Consider the following 21,346-nt stretch of genomic DNA (forward strand, 5'->3'; position numbering starts at 1 on the left):
ATCCTAAAAGGTTTAAGTAAATGTTATAAACATGGTTTATAATTTTATTGTGGCAGTTGTATATGGTGTTTTGGTATCAAAAAAGCTTTAATTGTGTTGTCTGTTTTATCTCTGTACCAATGTTTTTGTGGAGAGGTGTGGATTGTTTGCCCAGGAGGGGCTCGCACTCTTCCCATTTCCCATGGCCCTGCTCACCAGCAGCTAAACACAGAGTCATGATACTCTACCCACAGAAACCCAACAGTGTCCTGACTAATCTTATAACAGATTTGCAGCGATATAATCAATAATTTGGTTATACTGTTTGAAAATGTCAGATAAGTCGATTTCCATTCCGCTAGTGAAATGGAATGCCAATGTACTGCGAGAAAGAGTTCAAATATGTGACTATATAACACAAAATCAAGACAAAATATTTTAGATAGATTTGTGTAACTAAAATATTCCTATGTAAATGCATCCAACTTTCAAACACTGAAGCAATACAACAGTTATGTGTGCTTTCCCATGGTTTTGTAGAATCAAAATCATATGCAGTCAGACCCAACCAACTACATACAACTTAGTAATGCCTAAATAAATACTCTTCCCAATGAAGAAAGTAGTCCTATTTCTAAGGAGACAAATTATACAATAATCACACATGATCTACAGATGCAATAGATAGAGATGAGGTTGAAAACTGCTGGAGTACTCCTTTAATTTCTCTATTCGATTAATTTCTGTATTGTAATGTATTGTGCTATCAACAGCAGGGGGCAGGCTTGTCACAGAAAAAGTCATTTAAACTATAAGGTCCTTCAACTAGAACGTACAAAACATAAATATTCTGTATTTACAGCATTATGTTGTTCAGCGCTTAAGTACAACTCACTCAGAAATCCACTAAGTGCTTAATCTTACCTGTATTCTGATGAAGAGAGGGCGGGCATAGGCTGGTAGGTGATCCATGATGTTCTCAAACAGCTTCTTTCCGTCAAACACGCAATCAGGCCTAATGATCACTGAAGCCATGCCAGCTCGACCCTCATGGCCTGCGACAGAACATTTCTTCATTCATTTATTCTATTTAGTGAGACGAACACATGGTCAGTACTCCTTATGTCAGCATTACTGCTGTTGTAAACACTGAAATATTTATATCCTCAAGAGATTAACAGTCTTTTTTTCCGATTAATAGTTTTTCATCCTGGGCAATGCAGCAGCGGCATCGTGTGTCAACAATATGCACATTGGGTGTAAGTAGAAACGTGTTAACCTACATTATTGACCTACCTGATTTTACGGTTTTAGACATTATAAACATTGCTTCTATCTGTGTAGATCTGGCCTTGATCACAATTCATGTGGTTTATAAAATACTTTAAAATGTGTAAAGTATAGTAATTAGATAAGGTAAACATCACTTTAAAGTAAATGTGTTGTCTAATTGTATCAGATTGAGGTTCCTATTGCAAATACATGTTGTCATGTGCAGTAAAACATGATTATACAACTATTTATTATTCTATTCTGTTGCCATGAAGGAACATAGTTCATTTCACTGGCTTCACAAAAGGATATTAGAATTAAGATCTTTTTAATGTTACAGAATTCAAAAAAATCATTTGTCTTGTTTGAATGCACATTTCAGCTGACTTATAGAACTTATAGACTACATCAAGTTTATTATGCCATGTAGTTTATCATGATGCTGATTCTGCTGTTATGTCTGTTTAATACGTGTAGTGTTTGAATCTGATAGATTTTCATCTAAGTGTTTGACGCCAGGATGCTATCTCAAAGCTGGTGATTGATACAGGTCAGCCATTTGGTGGCAGCATTCTCCCACCATCTGAGATGAATAGGTCTGTCTGCTTCACACCAAAACATTTAATCGATTCCAAATATAACCTCTTGCCAGACATAGACAAGAAGTAAGCTCTATTCACAACTGTAATCTCTGCAGTGAGAACTCTGAGCTCTAATCTTTTTATAATCTCAGTATTGTCTCAACCAAACTTCACATTTTCTTTCGATAAACAAAATTCATTAATGGTTTTTTTAAAAAAAAAAAAAGCCATGTTTTATTACCTGGAACCTCCACTCCATACACATTGACTTCCTGAATAAAGTCCAGCAGTCCAAGAATCTCTGCCACCTCAGTGGTGGCCACATTTTCACCCTTCCACCTGAAAATAACACGTGCATGCTTACAGGATCAGCCATGGTCTATGCAACTTTAACTGGAGGCCTGTTTCATGTACAATGGATGTAAAAAGTCTACACACCCCTGTTAAAATGGCAGGTTTTTGTGATGCAAAAAAAATAAATAAATAAAAATGAAACCAAGATAAATCATGTCAGAACTTTATCCACCCTCAATGTGAAATGACAACTTGTAAAAAAAAATTAAGTGGAAAAAAAATCCCAGAAAGAGTTTAGGGAAAAATATGGAAATGGTATGGGGCTGTGTTCAAAATGAACCAATCACATTCAATCTCATGTTCAAAAGTAATTATCATAAAGCTGTCATCAAGTTAATTATTCTGCTTAACCCCAAGTAAAGACCAACCATTTTTGTAGGATTTCCGTCACAGCTTCTGGGTTTCACCTGACTGCTGAAGCTATGGTCCACAAAGAGCTTACACAGCCTGTATGGTAGGGCTGTCAAACTCATTTTAGTTCAGGGGCCACATATAGCCTAATTAGATGTAAAGTGGGCCGGGCCAGTAAAATCATAGCATATTTACCTACAAATAACCATAAGTCCATGTTTTTCCCTTTGTTTTCGTGCAAAGAAGTACAAGTACATTAGGAAAATCTTCAGATTTAATGAAATATCCTTTTACAAAACATATCATGAACAACCTCAGATTTCTTAAGACAAACATGTGCAATTTGCTTCTGATTATCACTTACATGAACGCATTACAACTGGTCACAGTGTTTGTACAAATGCAAAATAGTTTGTCACACTTATTTGGAACTGAAAAATTGAACTTTATTGATTTTGTTGAACTTTAAAATTTATGGCATTGCATGAACAATAGGATTCCACCAAACCAAACTCTTTTGTAGTGAAGCTGTTGACTAACATTAAATTGCACATTATTTAACTATTACTACAGCAAGGATTCATTTTCACAGAACTGTATTCTTTAAGTGCAATCAGTGTCTGAAGCAGCATTTTAAAGGAGTTCGTCATGTCTAGACTACTTTGTTTTTGCTCCTGAAACTTGGCATCTTTTGGTCCTTTGTCAAAAAAGGAGAAAAGTGGATACAGAGTATCCACTTTTCTCCTTTTTGACAAAGACATTTTGGCTAATGAGGGTGTGGGGGCGAGTAGAAAATAGGTTAGACTACACCGCAATAACAAACAGCAAAAGCGCATTGCTACCATCTGCTGTTCGGTCTGAGTCCCAGAGTTGTGCCGCGTCTTCTACTCTGACTAAAACAGTGCGCCCCTAGTGGATAATTTAGGAATAGCATTTTATAAAAAATTTCTAGTTCGTGTCTTTTATGCATTTTTTCACTTTCAAAATTCATCCTGCGGGCCGGATTGAACCCCCTAGCGGGCCGGTTTTGGCCCGTGGGCCGTACGTCTGACACCCCTGCTGTATGGTATCTCACTTGGTCCTTTTATAAAATTCGGAGGGATGTCCTGTTCTTGTTGACGTCGCTGTGGTGCTCCATTTTCTCTATTTCTCTCGAAGATGGCCTTCACAGTGTTCCATGGTACATCTAATGTTTTTGAAATTCTTTTATACCCCTGTCCTGATGGATACCTTTCAACAAGGAGGCTGCCAATAGATCTATGGCAGGAATATCTGACAAGTACTGATTACTCTCTGCATTTGACAACAATCTCTCATTTTCTTCACATCTGGGTGGAGGGAATCATGAATAGCTACAAATACCAGTCAATTTCAGTGCAAAACCTTCAGGTGTCTGCTAGTAAGAAGGAATTTCACCTTTCAGAATGACAGTGACCCAAAGCATACATCCGAATCAACAAAGGAATGGCTTTACCAAAAGAAGATCAATGACTTTGAATGACTTAACCAGAGCCCAGTCCTGAATCCAATTTGCCCTCACAATCTGATGGCTCTAGAATGTTTTTGGAAGAAAGAGTGGGAAATATTGCCAAGTCAAGATGTGCCAACCTGATAGACTCTTACCCCAAATTGAAAAGTAATTTAATCAAAAGGTGCATCAAAAAGGTATTAGTTTAGCTGTGTACACACTTATGCAACTAGGTTATTGTAAGTTTTTTTTTTCCTTTTTTTCCCTAAAAAAAAATTCATATTGTTTTTCATTTTATTTGTATACTCTGCAATTTCACATTAAGGTGGCCAAAGATCTGACATGATTTATCTTAGTTCCATTCTTTAACGGCATAAAAACCTGGACAGGTTTAATAGGGTGTGTAGACTTTTTTATATCCATTGTAACAGTACAGATCTACTGTTAAATTACAATTTAAAGCAATTATTGAAGTATTTTTCACGATTTGGTTACAAAGTTCAAGTTCAGGGCTGGGGAAAGAGGGGGGAGAAAGAGAGAGAGAGAGAGAGAGAGAGGTCATGACAAAAAAGTTCACTGCACTGAACTGAACTGAACTGAACTGAAAGGAAGAGAGTAGAGCAGATCAGCAGGACCCTAATGGAAACCAAAGACAAGAACAAAATTGGTTTGACACAGTCCTGTGGGATGCACTGCAACTTATCATTTCAATCATGAGCCCGATCGTGGTATCAGGTTTACTTTCTGACACAGTGTGGCAGTTGTTTGCAAAGTGAATCGTGACCTAGAACCAGTGATCTGACTCTGGTTTAGAAATGATCACCATGAATATGAAAAGCCGGAGACCCCTGCAACAGGCAGAATACATTTCCTGCCTTACCTGAAAGTGTCGCCCACTCGGTCCTTAAAGCTGATGAAGTTGTCCTGGTCCTCGGCCATCAGGTCGCCCGTGTTGAAATAGGCATCTCCTTTCTTAAACACATTCCTCATGAGCTTTTTCTCAGTTAGCTGTTTGCTCCCAGCATAGCCAAAGAATGGAGTTTGGGAACTGATTTGGGACAACAGCAAACCCATCTCACCTGGGAACAAGCAATTCGGGCTCGGTTTAGTAATGATGATACAATCCCATTTTTCTATTTTAGAAATGATAGCAATATCGGTCATATTAGTATTGGCCTATCAAGATCACATGTTTCCACAGCATAAATCTATAAATGGGTTGGATTAGAAAAACGTTGCATCCGAACCAATACTGATATGGTCCCAATGTCCATCCATTTTCTATACCGCTTATCCTTCTGGGTCGCGGGGAACCTGGAGACTATCCCAGGGGGCATGGGGCACAATGTGGGGTACAGCCTGGATGGGGTGTCAATCAATCACATACACATTCACACACCCATTCATACACTACAGGTACTTTGGACATACCAATCAGCCTACCATATATGTCTTTGGACTGGGGGAGGAAACCGGAGTACCCGGAGGAAACCCCCGCAGCACGGGGAGAACATGCAAACTCCTGGCACCGATATGATCATCTCAAAATCCATAAAATCTCAATTAGGCATTTCTATTGCACATATCAAAAATCATTATATGAGTCATATGAGAATATTTGATTTTTGTCATCAAAAATGTCAAAGAATTGCTTTAGCTTTCAAACACTACCGCATGTTGAGACAATTTTTGTGTATTTTGTGTAATTATTTTCTTGTCTTCACGACATTTCCACATTGTGAGTCATCATGTGCACTCTGTGCTTTCATGCCTGCTTTTTGTAAATGCTTATACATGTTTCAGCTTAGTTTCTATTAAAAATCTTTGATGCATTTTCTTTTATGTCTTTTGGTTTTGCCTGACACTATACAGTACTGTGCAAAAATCTTAGGCATCCTATTTTTCTTTTTTGTACAAACTTTGTTATAGATTTTATGACTTCTACGTTATCGAGTCCATACAAAAACATTTTAGATTTCCAAACATTCATTTTCCAACACAAAATGAAACGTTACAGAAAAATGTTTGTATGTTAATTAAAGAAAAAAAAAAAAGCAGCATATTACATAAGAGACCACTTTTCAGACAAAAAAAAACATAATGGAGGCTGCTGGGTTTTGATGCAAATATAAGTAGCAAGTGTAAAAGTCAAAGTCTCCAGAAGAACTGGCTGATTCTGCAAGATGCTCAATAAAACTTCAATCATTAATAATATTAAATAAAATATCTACATATGAATACAACAATATTGAGAGAAGAATTCAGGCACAGTTTGTGAATGATACAAAGTTTCATGTTATTGTACGTTTCCGGTTTCATGGCCCTTTGACTCTCATCAGCCTATTCTCAGTTCCAGTGTCACAGAGACTTTCTTTTTTGTCCAGACTAGTTCTACAGGATGACTGTTGATTTCTTTTTTTAAAGACTTGGTCAAAAACAACAAAACTTGCATTGCCTCACCTTTATCAACCCGCTGACAGAAACCCTGTTCATCTTTCACAGGTTCATCTTTTGCCATGTCATATTTCACCAAATCATACTTAAACAGGATCTGCAGAACAACAGAAGTAGAAATGTTACATTTTGGGTGTTCACATAGTATTTTACATATACTCCAGAAGTGTGAACATTGCTAATAAGAAAGGTACAGCAGGCAGAGAGAAAAAAAATTACCACAAAAAACATGTTTTTGTTTAGGTTGACAAGACAGCTCCATGCTTAGTGTATAAATGATAAAATATGTATTGGTTGGGCTTATATAAAAAATTGCAATATGCAGAAATATTTAGATTTATAAGCAACCAACGGAATCATTTTACTCTATGCTAACTGTTACAAAATGATCACAAGCACATGTTCAGTCTGCAGTCCATCAGTGTAACACTGCACGTTGACTAGATAGCAGACTGAACAAGGGCTTGTCTTAATTTTGGGCATTTTTTACTTATTACATTCTATGCTTATATACTATATTATTCTGTAACATATTGCAGATAATAATGTAGTGTATTAACCCTTAAACGCATACCTCGGGTCGTTAGCAACCCAGGACGTCATTCAGTACCCTCCCCATCATTAATTTTTCCATATTAGACCTCCATTTTCTTAGTATTCCTCAAACTGTTTATCAACAACAATATAACAAGAAAAAAATATAAAATTGTCGAAATAATATCTGTTTTATAATTAATTTATTGTAAAAAGTCTATAGGGTCACTACCGACCCGAGGTATGCAATAGTGCAAGTATATTTTTCTGCGCAGCTATACTGAATCTCTCATGGTTTAATAAGTGCAATTCAATTTTATTTTTCAAGGTGGGAATGTTTGGTAAACAATGATGATGTAATGTGTCATGATCATAATGACCCCAGGTGTAAAAGAAACGTTACAAAATTTGACATGGTTCAGCGATTTACTGCAGAATAAGTTTCTAATCAAATACTAGCGCTGTTTGATGGCGGATTTGATGATAAAGCTGTCAGCAAACAAACTACTGATATTGATGATTACGAACATGATAATAGCCTCGAATGATCCTGATTCTCAATATGAGCCAGATGTTGAATTTACTGGGCGAAGTACAGAAGGTGCCACATTTGCTTATCATAATATTATTTGATAATATTGTTTTTAGGCAGGGGCATAACCTGGCCTGGGCATTGGGGGCTGTAGCCCCAAAGATCTTTTCTTAAGCCCTGAATAATTCTCCACTTGGAGCCGTTTGTCACTACGTAACTGAACATCAGTAAAAGAAGATGGCGGTGTTGTAATTTTATATCTTCTTTGAACGAAGGCGAGACCAATCAGACAGGGTTTACAGGAAAATACATGGAAACACTCGTTTCTTATTGGCGGACAGCTCTCAATTCTGTCGATTGCTAGCTCACACAGTCAGTGTGAAGGAAATGGACATATGCCATTTTTTTTTTATTTTTCTTTTTTATACCAGTAAATGGGTTGAAACTGAAACAGTATCATCCTCTGATGCTGAGCAGGAAAACAAGGTGTGTAAAATGTCTATATGAGTTCCAGTTTATGTGAACATGATATGAGCAGAGCATAAGGAAAGATAATGTACTTTGCATGGCACTGTAGCAGGTAAATCCATAGCTTAGTTATACCTCCCCTTGGCTAGCGACACCAAACTAGCCTAGTTAGAAAAGTTGTATATTTTATCGGTCTGGTAGTCCTACAAACAGTGACAACACCCGAGGCAAGTTTTATGATGAATCCGACTTTTTCTGACATTGACAGCTAAGTTACCTCAGCTTTCATAAAATAAAACTTGGGCTACTAGCTGAGCTGCAAAAAATACATGGAGAAAAATCTGGGCTCAGCGATGGAACAGTCCCCGTTTTTAGCCATGAAAATTATACATTATAAAATTACTTTAATTACGAAAATATTAAATATTGTAATGATTTTAATTTTGTTATGGTGACTGAAACGATTGCATGAAAATGCTTACATACTTTTACTATTTTAGTGTGTGAATTACAGTATAAGTGCATAATTTTAATGGTGTATATATTTTTATATGTTTATTGACAAATAAAATGTCAAAATATAAGAAATTTATTATTTTGTTATTGTTAATAAAACATTAGGACAGTTTTATACTATAGGGGCAGTTTAGAGATCCATCCAGGCTAACGACCCGAATATGTAATAATGATTGGCGAAACATGCATGCATTAAAGAGTTAAGTATAGAACATAATAATAATAATAATAATAATAATAATAATAAATTTAAAAACACCCAACTGGTCTTTATATTTTATTACTGGCACGAAAAGGGAAACATTAAGCAAATCAAGCAACCTGTCTGCCCAAACAGGTGTCACTGATTCTTGAGATGAGGGACAAAACGTGTCCTACACACAAAAGTCCTCTTTATGGTAAAAATGAAGAAATTCCTAAAAAATAAAAATACTTAACTTAAAGTTAAATCTAATGGTAATCTGTATACTCTGGGCATTTATTGCTTATAATTTTTTTAAAAAATAATTTCATTACAATTCTTCTAAATGCATGCTCTACTTGGAAAACATCAAGAGGTCACAATATCAAACTGCCTAATAAAGTGCTTAAAAATGCAGTAATTCATAAATCTAAATGTGATATTTTACAGATCTCTGCCTCTCATTTTAAACAAAAAATAAAGTAAATCTTAAATTATATTTTCCATAAAAAACTGATGATCAAAGACTTTATTTTTTTATAATCCTAAATAAATCATGCAATGTCACGGTCAGCTATAACTCTGAGGACCCCTTTCCCACTTCCTGCTCAGGGTAGATGTGACAGTAGGATGCATGGTCTGGTAAGTTTTATATATTTTTTATACTTTAAACAAACAATGTTTAAGTCTCTGTAGTCACAGATTTAACATGTGAACACCGTCTTCCCATTGTGATCATTTCTGTCTATAATTGTGGGATTATAAAAGAGCTTATAAAAAAGAAAATCATGTCGTCATGTCCACAAGGGAAAAAAAAAGAAACAAAGAAATATCCATGATAAAAAGGAAAATCGTGACGTATCTGACATGTACAGAAAGTGCCAACGTGCACCACATTTCAATCTTGCACTGTTATCATAGACTTATTATTGACAAATGTTATGCTCCCACTAGCAGATGGCACTGCGGCGTCGACATGCACGAGCGGCTTTAGAGCGCGCGTGCACGAGACTGCACTCTTGTATATGGACACGCACCTTTGCTTGTTTTGGTTCTCCCCCTGTTTACGCATTGGTTGATGTTCGAGGGTGTGTCTTGATTTACTCCAGCTGTCTGTGTTTATTTGATTGTGTTTGCTATTTAAAGCCCTCATGTTACATTGCACTTCGCTCAGTATTTTTTGGAGATACGGTTAACTAGCTAACTAAGTCTAAGTACATGTAAGTGTTAGCCACCTCGATGTTAAGCGGTCGTATTCTCGTGTCCTGTTTATGTTTCATGCCTTGAATCTCGCTTCATGTCTAAGACCGTGTATCGCTGCTCATGTTTATTGACCTTGTGTTTGAGCAATAAAGACTTTGATCTGCACCTGCTCCCACCTCACCTCCCTGTATCGTAACAACAAAGATAAGAAAAATACTGACCGTTATGTTTTCTATTGGCTCACGAGACCAAGGTTCATTGATTCACAGTTCAAAGTTTATATAGATAAAGTTGACACAAAGCCAAAGTAACTGCTACCAGAAAGAAAATGTCTGTCATATCCATGTCCTTGGCTTTTCCACCAAGCAAATTGTATTCACACTTGGTCTGACTGCTGCTTTATGTAAGAAAGCAAAATAGCACAGGTTTTTTAGGGGTCTCCTGTAGCAGCAAAGCAAGAGGTTAACTGTAAATATTGGCACTTCTGTACATTCAGTTCTGTGTGAAAGAGAAACCTTTTTTTATTTTATTTATTTATTTATATTCTTTATTTATTACACAGGAGCCACTTAAAAATAGTAATAGTTATTTGCAGTGTCTGGGAAGAAAATATCATATTACACTATCTATGACAATTTTCCAAGATGATATCTGATCCCTGGTCTATATGTTCTCCCAGTTCAACAGCTTACTGTGGTATTCTATCTAATAAAGTAGTCATAAAAATAGTCACAGCAGCTTCTGGCATGTGCTCATAATCCAAAATTAGGAAAACAGTCGAGTGACCGATTAAGAGGAAAAATAACATAAGGTGACTTATTAAAGTGGCGATCCACCACAACAGCTTTAGTGTGCCTTGGCATACAGTAGATTCCACAAGCATCTAGAACTGTACTGGAGGGATGAACAATATTTTTCCAAAACATATTCACTCTGGTGGATTGGTGATGGAGAGCACTGTCTAACACATCAGTCTAAAATCTCCCACATGTATTCAGTAGGTTCCAGTACTTTACATTCCTGTTGGTTGATCTATAAAATAACGTTCTTCAAGCATAGTTCTCTTAAGAGTGAAGTGATTGTTGAAAGTATACAATTTTTGTTGCAGTAATTCAAATACCTAATGATGTGTCTTGAATAGGAGTCATGTGTTTCGGCCCTCTCATTGTAGCAAGACCAGAACAAGTTTGATGTTTCAAATACACCACATGACACCGTGTGTACTATTAATCTGCTTCACTGGAACACCACGTAATCAGTGTGTATAATACGTGTCCATACATTTTACTACAGCATGAGACCTCTATCAGCCTCTATCAAGTCTATCAGAACTGGAAATGATCCTTTTCTTACTGAATCTATTACTCATTGTCTTTTGCTTTATTTGTGCACTTGAAATGGTCTTTTTGCCACTACCTAGACCACTCTCACACTTGCAAGTCTCTTATCTTTCATGTTCTGAAACCACACAAATTGGCTAGGTGATTTGTAACATCAACATCATAAAAATCACTTAAACTTTGTCATTTGTTAAAAACCAGTTTAACATACGACATGCTTTGTTAATAAAATGTAGGAATTTGACATTCTAAAGTAACCTTTAATCGCAAACGTTGTCACAATAGATAGCAGCTTCACAAAGGTGCTCTTGACTGTTGAGCAAAATCGCACAGCTCACAGCTCTGATTCAGATCAGTACAGTTTTACTGGTGAATTAACTGAGCTTCCTAATTCTTTATCGATCCAAAGCTCAACATGAAAACTAAAGAAAGATGTCTAAATCCCACAGTAGATGAGTCAATTGCATTTCGTTCTGTCTTGTTAAGACTGTGTTTAACTTAAAAATTATTCAATAACATATTGAATACATTGCTACTTGTATAAATAAGTTCCTGCCTAGAACCAAATGCAACTACTTACCAAATGCAGCTCAGGAATTATAACCCTAAACTGCTCAGAGGTATGCTAGGATCGTATCCTGGGTCAGTTGTATGTTGTGTTGCATGAAAGTGATTGCAAATTAATACAGTGGCCTTGCGACATGGCATGGCATGACATGGCATGGCATGGCATGGCATGACATGGCATGGCATGGCATGGCATGGCATGGCATGACATGGCATGGCATGACATGATATGATATGATATGATATACACACACATACATCCAGTACATCCGGAAAGTATTCACAGCGCTTCACTTTTTCCACATTTTGTTATGTTACAGCCTTATTCCAGAATGGATTAAATTCATTATTTTCCTCAAAATTCTACAAACAATACCCCATAATGACAACGTGAAAGAAGTTTGTTTGAAATCTTTGCAAATTTATTAAAAATAAAAAAACAAAAAAGCACTAAGAACAGGACGTCCTTCTAAAAAAGATGGGAAGACTAGGAGAAAACAGGTCAGGGAGCCCGCCAAGAGGTCTACAGCAGCATTAAAAGAAATTGCAGCACTTTCTGGCAAGTACTGGTCACTCTCTATATGTGACAACAATCTTCCAAATTCTTCATATCTCTGGGCTATGGGGTAGGGTGGCAAGACGGAAGCCTTTTTTAAACCAATAAATAAACAAATAATCATCTAATCTACCCAAACCATGTAGAATAATGTCTAATGATGTGATGAGACCAAACTTGAAATTTTTGGTCATAATACCAAAAGGTATATTTGGCACAAAATAAACACAGTACATCACCAAAAGTACACCATCCCTACAGGGAAGCATGGTGGTGGCAGCATCATTCTCATGGTGGTGGCTGCTTTTCTTCAGCTTGAACTAGGTCTTTAATCAGGGTGGAGGGAATAATGAATAGCTCCAAATACCAGTCAATTTTAGCATAAAACCTTAAGTCTTCTGCTACAACACTTAAGATGAAGAGGAATTTCACCTTTCAGTATGAAACGACCCAAAGCCAACCTCCAGTTCAACAGAAGAATGGCTTCAACAAAACAAAATCAAGGTTTTGGAATGGCCTGGCCAGAGCTCAGATCTAAATCTAATCAAAAATCTCTGGGGTGACCTGAATAGGGCTGTGCACAGGAGATGCCAAATTTGACAGAATTAGAATGCTTTTGCAAGGACGACTGGCAAATTATTGCTAAGTCAATATGTGCCAAACTGACTCTTACCCAAAAAGATTGAATGCTGCGATAAAATTTAAAGGCGCTTCAACTAAGTATTAGTTTAGGGGTGTGCATACTTATGCAACCAGGTTATTATTTTTTTTTTTCTCCTAAAATGATTTATTGTTTTTCACTTTAATTAATAGGTTAACATTTTTACAATAATGGTAGAAAAGATTCTGAAATGATTCATCTTGGTTTCATTTTTTTTTTTTACTTCACAAAAAAATCTGCCATTTTAACAGAGGTACAAACCTCTGGTAAACCTCTGTTAGACTTTTTAGATCAACTGTAACGTGACTGTCTGCGTGGGCCATTCATCCATCCCTTTTTTAACATGCAAACTCTGTGCACACAAGGCGGAGATGGGATTTGAACCCCCAACTCCAGAGGTGCGAGGCAAACGTGCTAACCACAAAGCCACTGTGCCCCACTGTGTGGCAGATTCAGATGATTGACATGACCTGTAGTTTAGACTTGATTTTTCATAACTAACGCTCTTGATTCAATCGCAATACTATATATCCTTAAAGAAATGGAGAACTAAAATAAAGTTTAGACTAATCCATGTTTAACTCAGCACTGAATACTGAAAACCTATGTCAGAACCCTGGCAATCCTAAAGCATGCATAAATAACAGAGCAAATCTCAAAAAGAAAAAAAAAGTACACACTCACCTTGTAGAAGAAGTTAGAGCGACCGACTGCTCCGATCTTGCCGATATGGTTCATGAAGCAGAGGTTTCCCTCGGTGGAGCCGTACAGCTCACACATGCGGATCTCTCCAAAACGTCTGTGGAATTCTCTCCATACATCCTGGCGGAGGCCGTTTCCCACACCCATTCGCACTTTATGATCCTTCTCATTCTCTGCCTGGTGATACCAATGAACACTTATTAAAAAATGCAACACATTCTCATACATTTCTTACAGCTCTCGTGTCAGGACAAAAACACAATGGGGTGCACTATTATAGGACAATTGATCAATGAGTGATGTTGTCATCTCAAAAAGCAGATCATCTTCCTATAACTGCACATTCTGGAATGTTTTATTCTTCTAATCTGACAGTAATTTAGCACAGGTTATAATATTTTATTTATTAAAGAAAGACATTTTTCATCAAGAAGTTTTCATCCGTTTATAATCACATTTAATGTTGTGGAACATCAAGTGTCTCCGGTATCAATGATTATATACTTGCTTTCTTGTTAGATAACAACACAGTTTTAATCAGTTTATTATCTTAGATCATGTGACTCCTTGTAATTTAGCTTTATACTGACCTGCAATTTGCCTTGCAGCCGGTACTACTCTCAGAGCTGCTGCTAAAGATAATGAATCCACACCTTCCGAACAATCAGATCAGAGAATTCAACACTGCTGAGGTACTTTCATCAAATTTGTATGCACCTCTTCAACTGAGAGTATCTTTACCATATGCGAGTATTTCAATTGTATTTTGCTTGATCAAAATACAGAATGTGAGACTCCATATTATTAGATTTTTTTCAAAATTGCTATTTGCTGTGAAAATCTGCGAAGACCCCATCGGGTTCCACTCCTGTCAGCCAAGGACAGAAATTTGAGGATACAGTTTGCATAAGAATGGAACCCAATTTGATCTTCTGCTGTAGCCCATCTACCATAGGTTTCTGTGTTTTGTGCATTCTAACATACTTTTCTGCTCACCACAGTTGTAAAGAGCGATTATTCGAATTGCTGTAGACTTCCTGTCAGCTCAAAACAGTCTGGCCTTTTTCCTCTGACCTCCCTCATCAAGAAAGCCTTTTCGACCAAGGAACTTCCACTTACTAGATGCTTTTGTTTTTTGTTTTTCACACCATTCTCTATAAACCAAAGAGACCTATGTGCATGAAAATCCAAGAACAGCGGTTTCTGAAATACTCAAACTCATACCAATACTCAGCCCATTTGCCACCAACAACCTGTGAACATTAGCTGAAGCTCTTGACCTGTATCTGCATGATTTTATGCACTGCTGCCACAGGATTGGCTGACTGGATAACCATGTGCGAATGAGCAGGTGCGAAAGTGACTGGTGAGTGTACATATGCGAGCACTGTCCATGACTGAATTCTTAGGAGATTTGTTTAAAATTTTTTTTAAAAAATTATATATATATATATATATATATATATATATATATATATATATATATATATAATTCTCCACTTCTTATTGTGTTCACACTTATTATACTGTGAAATTTGCTGTAACTGCCTACTTCCATTGCAACACACCTAAACTATTTTAAGTTTATGCAGAAATACCAGCGTAGCAGGATTCTCATTCCCCAGTTGGCTCTCTGCAACTTTGTGGGTTAACAAAAGCAGTTTGTTACTCCAGTACACGAACAGGTTTTTACTTTTTACGTTTTAAGTCTCCAACAATAAATACATCCTACAGGTTCACATAACTGCTTGGCTAATTCGTTTCTCCCCCCTAAATCCCCCACAATTTAGAGTGTAATTCCACTTACACATGTAATTAGCAGAAAATGGAGAAATAATGTATATTATTTTCATTTCATTTTTAATTTTTTATAAGTTGTATGGTATTGCCATGTTCATTAACATCATGTTAATGATGTGACAATGTCAGAAATGCCCCAATAGGAAATTCTTTACATATTCAAACAACAATTCTTTACATATTCAAGCAACATGCCAAAATATCAGGAAGAACACAATCACAATCTTTGTCCTGGTTCTCAAATAATATAGCCATGTGCATTACTTATTTTATTTTACATACCATAATTGTCATGGTTCCTGCTGCACAGAGGAAACACAATATGGGAACTCATCCAGGAATGTCTAGTTCTCATTTCCGGAACTTTTTGCAGTTTCCTGGAGCCTTAGGAGAAGCCTTAGTAGTTAAATAATTTTCACCTGTTATATTTGTCCTTTATAAACATGTTCTAAATGTATAATATTGCCATAGATGGCCATTGTTAATATAAGTATAGAATATCCTTCAACAGTATTATTTTTTGTCAACGTTTGTACCATAAATCTTTATGGTATTTAGGCATTTTTTTAAAAATTTCCATTCAAGATTTGAATGTGGATAGAAACTCCACTTCAGTCTGCTGTTGAGTGCAGTGATGTAGGCGGTAATGTGGGGTGGTCAGTTCTGCCACGGAGGAGAATCAACAGACTGGCACAAAGGCAGCTTTCAGAGTGTTTGCTCATTTGCTGATAGTGATAGCAGAGAGGAAGACAAAAGGTGCATGGGAAGCAGGGGTCATCCAACACAAACCTCTATTTGTCAGTCAATCCACAAAGAATGCTAGTGACATAAAACATGGCAACTGTTTAGAAGTATCATTATGTATGGGACACGGTGTACCATCATAAGTTGCGCTTGCCTGCGGGAAAATCTACACGTACACGAGTACGGGCTTGCCACCACATGAGTAAAATAAAGCTGGTAATAAGAATGCTGGGTTTCAGGAGTTAAGCAAGTTATCTTTAAACAAAATATTGGTTACACTTCCCATATCAAGACGTTGCTATGCACTGATTTCTATCTGTTGGCGCTTCTCTTGGGGCAGCCACGGTGTTTGGTGCTCATGTCTTTATTTACATTCTGATTTTGACTTCGAAGTATTTCTATTCAATTACTCCTAATCTACTCCTAAAATTATTTAAAGAATTCAAATAATCTGCGTTAAATAATATATTGTACAATATGTTTACTTTTAATGCTCTAAAATGTAGTAGAGTAACATCCTTGCTCTCATAATAATGCATAATAATCTCATAACCCTTGCTCTCATAATAATGCAAGGAACTACAACTATGCATGATAAGCAAGTTTTACTTGGTCTCACACTAAGTTCATTCCAATCCCACCTCCTCTTCCCACCATCTTTGTTACTCTATACTAAATTATACTTTATTACAACAACGCAAGAAGACACATTGGGGAAATCCAAACCTTTGTGTATGAACCTTAGACTAATTCAGATATACATGTAAGAAATCAAGATGCTGCATTAGGCCAGTGTAACGCCTTGCTATGGCCTTCACAGCCACCATATCTCAACCAAATTAAACAGAATTGGATAAACAGGACTGAAGATTGGGCTGAAATAGCGCTCTATAAAATCAGGTCTCTAAGAGGTACTCATTTAAAAACCGTTTTATATTCAGTAATATTGTAACAGTCAGTGTTTGCTATATATCCATTGACTAATGACTCATAATTCAAGCCTTCCATGGCCTAGCATTCTTTATTTCCAAGCTGTGCACTGCAATATTTCCATAAATACATGATTATATCATGTAACACATTATTTGTGTAAATAAAATGTGATTTCATACTCGGACACCTTGAACTGCTAATCCAAAATCAGCGTAAAGAACTGAAAAATAACAGCCAAAAAAGGAGCACCTATATCAAGCCTTTTTTCTTGCCAGTACTAGGAGAACCCTAGAATTATATCAAATTTTAGTCAGAATTGAAGACATTTTCTTGCCAAATTTACCTCGCGAAATTTTAGTCAAAGTTAGCAAGGTACTGAGCTGTGTGTTACCTGGGGTTGATTGCACAGATAGCGGCACAGCTCCCCGATATACTGGAAGATGGTAATGTTGTACTTTCGACAGTCGTTCCAAAACTGTGAGGCGGAAAATTTCTTCTTCAAAACACACGTTGCACCTATGAGATGAAAACAAAAGAAGAATCACGTAAGATAAAAATGACGGAAAAATACACAATAAGCAGTTTTGCATTATTCAATAGCATGACAGGATTTGGGGCTTTACGTCACACGTATATATATATACGTGTGACGTAAAGCCCCAAATCCTGTCATGCTATTGAATAATGCAAAACTGCTTATTGTGTATTTTTCCATATATATATATATATATATATATATATATATATATATATATATATATATATATATATATATATATATATATAATAAAAGTAAAGTAAAAAAGTGAATATATAAACATACAAATATATATGAAGAATAACTTAGTTCTCTTATATACGTACAAATAATAGCATATTTTATATATATATATATGCTTCTACAGTCAAATTACTCAAATGTTTTCAAACTAGTCTTCATAGAAGGAATAAACCATGACAGGGCCTTCTGTTATAAGAAATTCATGAACAACAAAGTGGTGTGATGCAGCCCAATTTTCCAACCATTTTTTATTCATTAAAAAACGAGACACACTCCTTGTGATTGGAATTACAACTGGCACTACTGTCAGAGCTGCTCGACATCTTCTGACCAATCAGATCCAAGAATTCAACATTGCTGTGGTATAAGGCAACTTAATAGTCACGGTGTTCTAGCCGTTGCTCTCTACACAAGAGAAGCCGCATCCACTGAGTTCTATGGCTTATATGTTAATGATCTAAGCAATCAGAATTGTCTAGCAGAATCATTAGCAAACTTCAGCAGTTACGTTATAAAAAGTCCTGATTCTTCTGAAATACAGGTCTGAGTCCTGAAACACATTATGACCACAGTGAGACTCACTGTCATGTGCAGCGTAATTCAATTGACTGGCTGTTCCTGACACTGCAAAAAGGCTCACCACTAAAAGGTCGATCTGGTTTCTAAACAACAACCTCGCACAGATTAAATCTGGGACACGCGTTTACTCAAGCTTGTCCTTTTGTCCATACAAACAGTGGTGAAACCGTTTGTCAGAACACAGGGTTCCTGGGAAAGTATACCCCAGATTGCCTGGCATAAAATCTAACCTTGTCTACACATGACGGCGGAATAAATAAACAGAAAAACAAGCAAAGTCCTATTTCCACTGAGAACAGAATATACTGTGATTTCAGTGTACTGGATGTCCAGCGAGTTCACTGCAAGTCACTTTATTTGCTAGCTGTTGGATCTAACTTTAGTGTACATACACACATGTACAGGATATTTACTACAGGTCTATTAATCATTTTCCAGCTTGGACATGAAATCTTTTGGAACATATCGTGATTACACACACAGTACCAAGACATGCCAATAAAATGAAGGTATAGCCTGGAATAAAAATGCGATCACATGCGCCACAATTACATATCACTACATTTACATCTAATATTGCTATTAACATAATGAACATAACCGCCCATTAGAACAATGATTACTCTAGCCATTTAAGGCTATGGCTACACCTAAGCCCAGCCCTATCCTTAACCTCACTTACCAAAAGAAAATATTTTGGGTTGGATAGTTTTTCAATTATTAGCTACGGTATATAAAAAACTGTATTTTACATACATTTTACACTAGCGTATCATTGTGAGGACATGGAGTCCTTTTAGGACATCACATACATTAAATAAATGTACACACACTAACAAACCAGAAATGCAACAGAACATAAGAGCAAATTTCTGGAGACCAAACAGCATATTCAGAAACATAACAGCAATTTGTTGGTGTATTTTTGGTCTTGTTGTGGGTTTTTTTTTTGTTCATGTTTTTGCAGAATATTTTGCATAGATGTTTTACATATGGAACAAGCCCTGAATATCTTAAAATCATTACAATAATTGCTAGGAAATTAATATAGACTGCCTAGGAACATCTCTACATCTTTGTCCTTAAAAATACACGAATAATGCAATCTAAAGAAGTCTAAAAGAGCCAGGACGTTCAAAATATACTAAAATAATTACAAGTATTCTGCCCAGCACTAACATCAGCCAAGTTACACAGCTAATCTCTGCAGCTAAAACTCTTTCACATCATGTAATTTTTGGTATATTGTACATGATAGATTCAAGATATTAAGCCTATTTCCTGATATCATAATCTGGCTTTATTTCAGGCATAAAAACCGACAGCCTTTCAGTGTTAAATTACTTTTCTTCATTTATTTTACAATTTGTCTCTAAAGAGTCACACATGTTTTGTTAGACATTTAAGAATATGTTGGTACAGGAGAAACGTCGAGATTGTGCAAGCTGTTTACCTGGAGCTTCTTAGAACAAATAGAGTAAACTGTGCAATTTGTACATGAGGCAATTTATTTTTTCAAATTTGTAAATTCCCCTGAGGGAAAGGATAGGCCTCTTGAGAAAATCATGACTGTGAAGCTGGTCTACTCAGAACAACTTCAATTCAAGAGGGCTTCTTAGAGATAAGCAGAACAACACATGAAAAACATGCATTTCTTTAGGTGAAAGTAAATGATATTTTCCAGAACAGAGATTATGTTAGTTATGTCTACTCTCCATAACTACAATTTGTAAACAACTGTGTGCAACGTTCAAAAGAGTATTACCCAGCTCTATAGTGCCGCCGATGCCTACGAGAGAGGCTGCGCTGTGGTAGAGTGGCAGTGGTGTGTAAATCACGTCTTCTGCAGTGCCGCCATACGCCCAGAACCCAGCCGAGGCCTTGAGAGACTGCAGGTGAGTGATCACAGCAGCTTTGGGTAACCCTACAAAAGCAGGTGGAGAAATAAACAGTAAACATTGTATTTTTTTAATCTATTGGCTGAAATATTCTGAACAACAGTGAAATGTTCATTATGTGATTTGTCGGTTATCATCGTTTATACCACAGCAATGTTGAACTCTCTAATCGGATTGCACAGAAGGTGTTGATTAAGTTTCTAGAACAGCAGCTCTGATGGTAGTGCTGACTGTAATTCAAATCACAGGTTTATGTTAATAAGCTAGTTCTAGCACATTATCATTTCTATAGAGATGCACCCGAGTCGCTGGGACTTGTATGGCAGACGGCCCACATAAAAATGCAGAGTACCTTATAATCGTATACTATGGTTTCTGTAAGGAGATGTTTATTTAACACTTAGGAAAGGAGTCTCCAGTGTCAGTACTTTTCACAATATTAAAAGGAATTATAAAAAAAAAAGTATAACGTGTTGTTTTACTAATAAATTTTAAAAAACTGCAAATATTGTGAAAAACACCTGTGTGCCTACATCACACCAAATGGCACTGATTATTTTCCTATAACCGTACACGCTGCTGTGTTTTATTCCTAAATTATGGTATGCTACAGGTTATCTTTTGGTCAGTGTGCTTTATTCAATTCTGTAAAGCAACATGACTCCTTCCTCGTAGGTGTGGCTGTTTAGGAAGTGTTTTACAAGACAGTCATGCTCCTCTGAAATGGTATTTCCTGTCATAACCAAACATTAAGAGTAAAATCCAAGAGGTGGAGGCGTGCAGGTTTCAAAACTTGCAGGAGACCTTGTTAATGTGTATTAATACACACCACTCAGAATCAAAATCTGAGAGGTTTGAATCTCATGCAGAGACGAGTCTTATGAATGGATTT

At 36.5% G+C, this 21,346-nt stretch overlaps 1 protein-coding gene across 2 annotated transcripts in view; it reads right to left on the reverse strand.

Annotated features, from left to right (window-relative positions):
• Positions 1-21,346, reverse strand: part of slc27a6 (solute carrier family 27 member 6) — a 35,649-nt gene that overhangs the window by 7,881 nt on the left and 6,422 nt on the right. Inside the window, exons 3-9 of one of the 2 annotated variants that reach the window (XM_053644905.1) lie at positions 20,322-20,480; positions 17,588-17,712; positions 13,702-13,896; positions 6,466-6,556; positions 4,886-5,084; positions 2,074-2,171; positions 904-1,034 (exon numbers count right to left, since the gene is read on the reverse strand). In XM_053644905.1, the coding sequence (XP_053500880.1) occupies positions 904-1,034; positions 2,074-2,171; positions 4,886-5,084; positions 6,466-6,556; positions 13,702-13,896; positions 17,588-17,712; positions 20,322-20,480 (998 nt within the window). Of the gene's footprint in view, positions 1-903; positions 1,066-2,073; positions 2,172-4,885; positions 5,085-6,465; positions 6,557-13,701; positions 13,897-17,587; positions 17,713-20,321; positions 20,481-21,346 lie in introns of those variants that run through there. The other variant, XM_053644906.1, reaches the window with a different exon arrangement.

Source organism: Ictalurus furcatus, chromosome 16 (genome assembly GCF_023375685.1).
Source record: "Ictalurus furcatus strain D&B chromosome 16, Billie_1.0, whole genome shotgun sequence".
NCBI classification, from domain to species: domain Eukaryota; kingdom Metazoa; phylum Chordata; class Actinopteri; order Siluriformes; family Ictaluridae; genus Ictalurus; species Ictalurus furcatus.